At 32.3% G+C, this 6,235-nt stretch overlaps 2 protein-coding genes across 2 annotated transcripts; one reads left to right on the top strand and one right to left on the bottom strand.

Annotated features, from left to right (window-relative positions):
* Window positions 1–2,201: 2,201 nt before the first annotated feature.
* LOC141705089 (uncharacterized) lies at window positions 2,202–3,031 on the bottom strand. Its single transcript, XM_074508161.1, has 2 exons — window positions 2,849–3,031; window positions 2,202–2,672 (listed from the first exon to the last, which is right to left on the bottom strand). The coding sequence occupies exons 1-2, from the start codon at window positions 3,029–3,031 to the stop codon at window positions 2,202–2,204; spliced, it is 654 nt and encodes a 217-aa protein (XP_074364262.1).
* Window positions 3,032–5,286: 2,255 nt separating this feature from the next.
* LOC141705088 (uncharacterized) lies at window positions 5,287–5,998 on the top strand. Its single transcript, XM_074508160.1, has 2 exons — window positions 5,287–5,599; window positions 5,781–5,998. The coding sequence occupies exons 1-2, from the start codon at window positions 5,287–5,289 to the stop codon at window positions 5,996–5,998; spliced, it is 531 nt and encodes a 176-aa protein (XP_074364261.1).
* The last annotated feature ends 237 nt before the right edge of the window (window positions 5,999–6,235 follow it).

Raw genomic sequence — 6,235 nt, 5'->3', positions numbered from 1 at the left:
ATTGATTATCAATTGCAAGAGATTAACGAGCGTCTTGATAGAGATAACATGGAGTTACTTTCCTGCATATCATGCCTAAATCCGCAGAATTCTTTTTTAACTTTTGATAAGTAAAAATTAGTTCAACTTGCAAGATTTTATACTTCAGAATTTGATCAAATTCGTCTTCTATCACTTGAAGACCAGCTTTCTAGCTATATTGTTGACATGAGAAGTAATGCTGATTTTCAAAATTTGAAGGGCATCCATGATCTTGCTCAAAAAATGCTTCAAAAACACAAAGATATTGGATTTCCTTGGGTTTATATGTTGATAAAATTGTCACTAATTCTACCGGTTGCAACTGCAACAGTTGAGAGAGGATTTTCAGCAATGAAACTTGTTAAAACTACGCTTCGGAATAGAATGGGAGATATTTGGTTGAATGATTGTTTGATAACATATATTGAGAGAGATATTTTTCAAACAATTGAAAATGAAGAAATTATGAAACGATTTCAGAGTATGAAAGATAGGCTGATGATCTTGTAAATATTACATTATAATATATGTTCATTTGCTCTTTTGCTTATAGTTGTTGATTTGATTACAATTTTTTTTTCCGGCCCCCCTAAATTGAAACCTGGATCCGCCACTAGATAGGCTTCTGGTAGCACAACCGTGAGAAATTATTAAAACGGATCATAATTCGATTTCTAAATGAAGTGAAAGGGCTCCCTAGCTATCTCAAGACTTGTACCACTTCTAGGATATTATTAGCTTATGTTTTATAAATAATTAAATATTCACTCTTAAAAAAACAGTGTATGTTCACCTCCAAAAATATTCTTGAACTAAACTTTACCTATACTTCTATAATTAGCTCTATAACCCGTGCGAGGCACAACATGTTCTAAAATATTATAATTTTTTAATTAATTTAATATTTTTTTGGCATATTTAAAAACTTAAATTAATGATAAATATTGAGAATTATCAACCTTATTTTGCTCTATGTTGTATTTGAAAAAAATTCTAATAGCAGTTATATTATTGTCGACTTGCCTCTTCATATTTGATACTGTAGAATAATTTTTTTGTGTTGTATTGGGGTAATTTTGTGTAATACACGTGCATAGTGTAGTGTATATGTGACTATATACTATACACGTGACAAAATATATTTTGAACTGTAAAATACGTTTTTTGTATTATATTGATATAATTTTATGTAATATTACAGATACATGAAGATATATATGTGATTATATTATTGTCTCATTTATAGGTAAGTATTTGATGTTTAAAGTATGCCATAAAAAATCGTATTAAATGTTAAACAATTTAAAAATATTATGTTTTGCAAGTGTACCCTAAAATTATTTGGTGATGATTTCTCTTAAACCACAATTAATTTATTACATGTCACTAAAAAATTGATGTAATTTTTATGTTAATTATTATCTCAGATTTTTAATTCTTAATTAAATTTATCACATTTTAAATTTTTTTATCATTGAAAATAACATATGTATACATATATATGTAAGTGTGTGTAGCTATTAATTATAAAAAAATTCATATACTTTAATGAAGATTAGCTATTAATGAATATTAAATAAGAAATAATAAATAGAACAAGGGTTAAAATAGTCATTTCACATTGAATAAATTGTCGCACCCAACCTCATTTGCTCTATTATATATAATAGATTTAATATACCTTGAAGTTATTAATGTAAAAAATAACGAAGAAAAAAAAAGAATATAACAAGCAATGGAATTATTGTAGCAACGCAAAAATAAGAACACACCAGATAGAAATTTATTAAAAGCAAAACAAATATCCTTCAAAGTTCGAAAGAATGTTAAAAATAATATTTTTTTGGTGCAAAATGCTGAAAATATCCATTCTGGGAGTGTAGTGCTGAAATATCGTTTGGATACGCATTTGCCATATGATTATCATGTTTTGTACTAAATACTCATTTGTCAAATGAGTATCCAGTTTTATTTTTTTTATATTTTTGTGATACGCATTTGCAAATGCGTATCCCAATGATAATACGAAATGCGTATCTTTAGTATTTTCTTAATACCATTTCAAATGCGTATTACATTATCAAATTACAAAATAGTACCAAACGGTATTTTGAGCATATTTTTTGAAAATGGTATTTTGAGCAAATTCAACCCAAAAATGGGTATTTTTAACCATATCCTCAAGGTTGATCAAAAAAACAACAAAAACACAAGTAACCAGCACTACACAAATTTTCATCTGCTTCTCCTTGATTGTAGCTCTGATTGGAAACTATGGAAAGAATGCACTTGACCACATGCCACCATTCTGCGCATCTCCAAGGCATCATCATCTCCTCACCGCGACTAAATCCCAAATTCTGGCAGTGTTGCTGCTGGTTCAGCATCTGATCAGTACTGCTGTTCCCACTATTGCTGTTGATCCAGTCGCTAAACCAAGGCGGTCTCTGCTGCTGCTGCTGCATTGCTTCCATCTCGCCCTCTATAGCCTTTTCTTCCGTTCCATCAACACAATTAGCCACTCCTTTACCTTTCAACATTGCAGCAGCTGATCCCGAGCCACAGCCAGATCCAGAGCAGCAGCCAACTTTCCCAGTAGTAGTATTCTTTTTCTTAGTAGCCGATATCTGATCAATTCTTTTATAAATCTCCTTCAATTGTGATCAATAAGCCAACCAAGATCATTCAAATCCGGGATCATCAAATTTTGTAAACCAATTTTCCCCGTCAAACACTGATACATAACCTCAATCATTTCCTCTCCCTATTATCCTTACACTGTTCTTCAAACTGCTCATTAGCGTTCGCAATCCTCTGTCGCCAATACAACACTCTCCTGATTAACCATCTTCTTGCTCTGCTCCATCTCGGGCATTCGCTTAAACTGAGACAACACACGCTGAACACCTTCTGTATTAGGCCACACTTCAGGTCGGGGCTCATACTGACTATAAATGATAGCACAAGCATCAATACCACATAAGGTACTCAACTCTCCAACCTTCTTCATCAGCCCCTTCTTCCTTTTCTGAATGTCGCTTTTCGAGAAGCATCATTACTGATGAATGCTAACTTCACCTTCTTTCTTGTCATGATGCCTTGTATGATTTTTGTAGAAAACACCAAACAGGGCAAGATCAAAGTATATGGAAGTTATGTGTTTATATATAACTCTTTTTTGCTCTTTCACTACTAAATAAGAAATGTGTGCATTTTGTAAACGCATCTGAGATTTCTTTGCCAATGAGGCAAATCAATATAATTAAATTTCTTGATGCATAACATGAACACGCATTTATATGTTAAGATCTTTGTTTCTTCTTAATTTGTTTTTGGTATATGGTTTTACACGTTTTCAAGTCATTTGAGCCAAGTATAATTAGTTGTAATATCTAGCTAATAAAAGTTTCCATAGTTAGGTAATAAATATAGAATCATTTTATTGGAAACATATAATCTCAATATGATTTTCCAAATCGGTAAAATCGTAAAATTGTAATTACTTGTGTGATTGTTAAGTACAAATAATTAACGGCTACATTGAATAGTAAATTATATTTGGATCAATTGAAAGTATGGTGTTCCCTTCTTCAAAATTTAAATCAAAGCCAAAACGAGCTGAGGTTGGATATTACACGAACAATACATAGTTGACTACAATTTATAAGTTACTTATAAATCAAAATTACATATACTTTTAAGATATTTTATTAATTACAAGATATCTTAAGCCGGTTCGGAACCATGTTTAGAATAGATACAATTTCAGTGACTTGTTCGACTCTTGCCCATCCGTAAAAAAAGCGAGGGAGATACGCGATCTCAAGGTGTTTTGGGCTAAATGAAAAATGTCAGTTGACTGATACTGATACCGTATCAGTTGACTTATACTGATATTGTATCGTCCTCTTTTCCTTCCGTAACAGAGTAACTCATTTGCAAAAATTAACTTTGTTTTTCAAAAAATAACAAATTTGTTATTTAAAAACTAACTTTTTCAAAATACGAGTAAAAATAAAATTTGTTTGTCTTGATTAGTTTATCAAATAAAAATATGAGTAATTTTAAAAATGTTGAAATGTGTTATAAATCGAAAATCTTTTTTAATATAAAAAATGTAAAATAAAACAGAAATCCCAAAAATGTAAAATAAAAACAGAAATGCAAAGTCTGTTTGTACAAAGTAAAAAATAAAATATAAAAAAAGCCAAAAAAAAGACAACTAAAGGTGGGTGGTGTCGAATCAAAGCAGCCCGCGGTTATTCACGATTATTCGTTTTATTCGTGTTATACGTCATTCGCCCCGAACCGCTAGACTCGTCGGACCATTAAAATCGACTAATTCGCGAGCTGTTCACGAGTTAACTGGCTGTTGAACCGGACCGCTAGAAAATTCGCCACGGCACGGGCGGCCCGACTGTTTGGCCGGCTCTACTGATACGACAGCCAACCATTACTACTCTAGGTTCTCAAATAAAGTAAGAGCTCCCAAGTAAAGAGTTTATATCTTTAACATGAAGTAACATAAATTACCTCAGAAGTTAATACAACAGCTCAACAAAGAAATTTATCAGTAACTAGTCAATATTTGTCAAGTGTAATACAATAAACAAGCAACATTTGTAAAGAAAAACAATGGCAGTTGGTCTGTGATCTCAGATGATAGGCAGTTGGTCTGTGATCAACCATATAAGTCACTTTCACCATATTAGAGTCACTTTGCACCCTATAAGAGCCACTTGCCACCATATTGATACAATTAACATGTTAACATCATGAATATCCAGTTTAGCTTCGTTTTAGCACACTTTGATATTTCATAATAGGACTCAACTTTGGGCCACATTTTGACTCTAATCAACTATGTAAGTCACTTTTCACCATATTAGAGTCACTTTGCACCCTATTAAGAGTCACTTACCACCATATATTTGTAAAATTAACATGTTAACATTATATACATCCAATTTGATATCCTTTTACCATCTCTTAGTGCCACTTCATACAAGTCAATTTTGTTCCACATTTTGGCTCTAATCAACCGTGTAAGTCACTTTTCACCATATTAGAGTCACTTTGCACCCTATAAGAGTCACTTGTCACTATATATTGATACAGTTAATATGTTAACATCATGTACATGCAATTTGACTATCTTTAAGCATCTCTTGATTGTCCTAAAATCAGTAATTGACGTACTCTTTGCCACACAGTGGTCTGAGCATATCGCGTATTCGTGGTCAAGGTTTTGACGGGGCTAGTAATATGAACAGACATATTAGTGGGCTAAAAAGTTTAATACAAGCAGAAAATGCATCTGCCTTTTATGTGCATTGCTTTGCTCATCAATTACAGCTCACACTTGTTGCAGTTTCAAAAAAGCATGATAAAATTTGCTCATTTTTTGACCATCTAGCATCTTTGGTGAATTTTGTTGGGGCTTCTTGCAAGAGAAAAGAATTAGTCCTGGTGAAACAAATAGAAAAGTTAGCTGAAGAAATATCCCAAGGCAATCGAATGACTGGTAAAGGCTTGAATCAAGAGGCAGTTCTTAAACGTCCTGGAGATACAAGATGGGGTTCGCATTATCATACAATTCTAAGTGTGATTTCTTTATTTTCACCGGCCCTTGATGTGCTTGAAGAAATAAAAGACATGCCTTCCTTTCATGAAAATAAAGGAGAGATTTATAGACTTATTGATGCAATGAATGACTTTGAGTTTATTTTTTCTATTGCATTTGATGAGAAAAGTTTTAGGAATCACAAATGACTTATCACAAGGACTACAAAGAAAAGACCAGGATCTTGCTAATGCTTTATGTTTGGTAAATGTATCGAAGAAAATGTTACAAACATTCAGAGATGATGGATGGAATGAGTTAATTGTTGATGTTTCCAAATTCTGTGAAAAGTTTGAGATCGATGTCCCAGATATGGATGCTATCTCTATGCCTCGTGGAAGATCAAGACGGTAAACTGCAAAAAGTTTCTAATAAACACCACTTCAAGATTAGTTTGATGAATACTATAATTGATTATCAATTGCAAGAGATTAACGAGCGTCTTGATAGAGATAAGCATGGAGTTACTTTCCTGCATATCATGCCTAAATCCGCAGAATTCTTTAACATTTTGATAAGTAAAAATTAGTTCAACTTGCAAGATTTTATCCTTCAGAATTTGATCAAATTCGTCTTCTATCACTTGAAGAC

This window comes from Apium graveolens, unplaced genomic scaffold (assembly GCF_009905375.1).
Source record: "Apium graveolens cultivar Ventura unplaced genomic scaffold, ASM990537v1 ctg8522, whole genome shotgun sequence".
NCBI classification, from domain to species: Eukaryota; Viridiplantae; Streptophyta; class Magnoliopsida; order Apiales; family Apiaceae; genus Apium; species Apium graveolens.
Note: the sequence above shows the minus strand (reverse complement) of the source record. Positions and strands in the feature narration are given on the sequence as shown.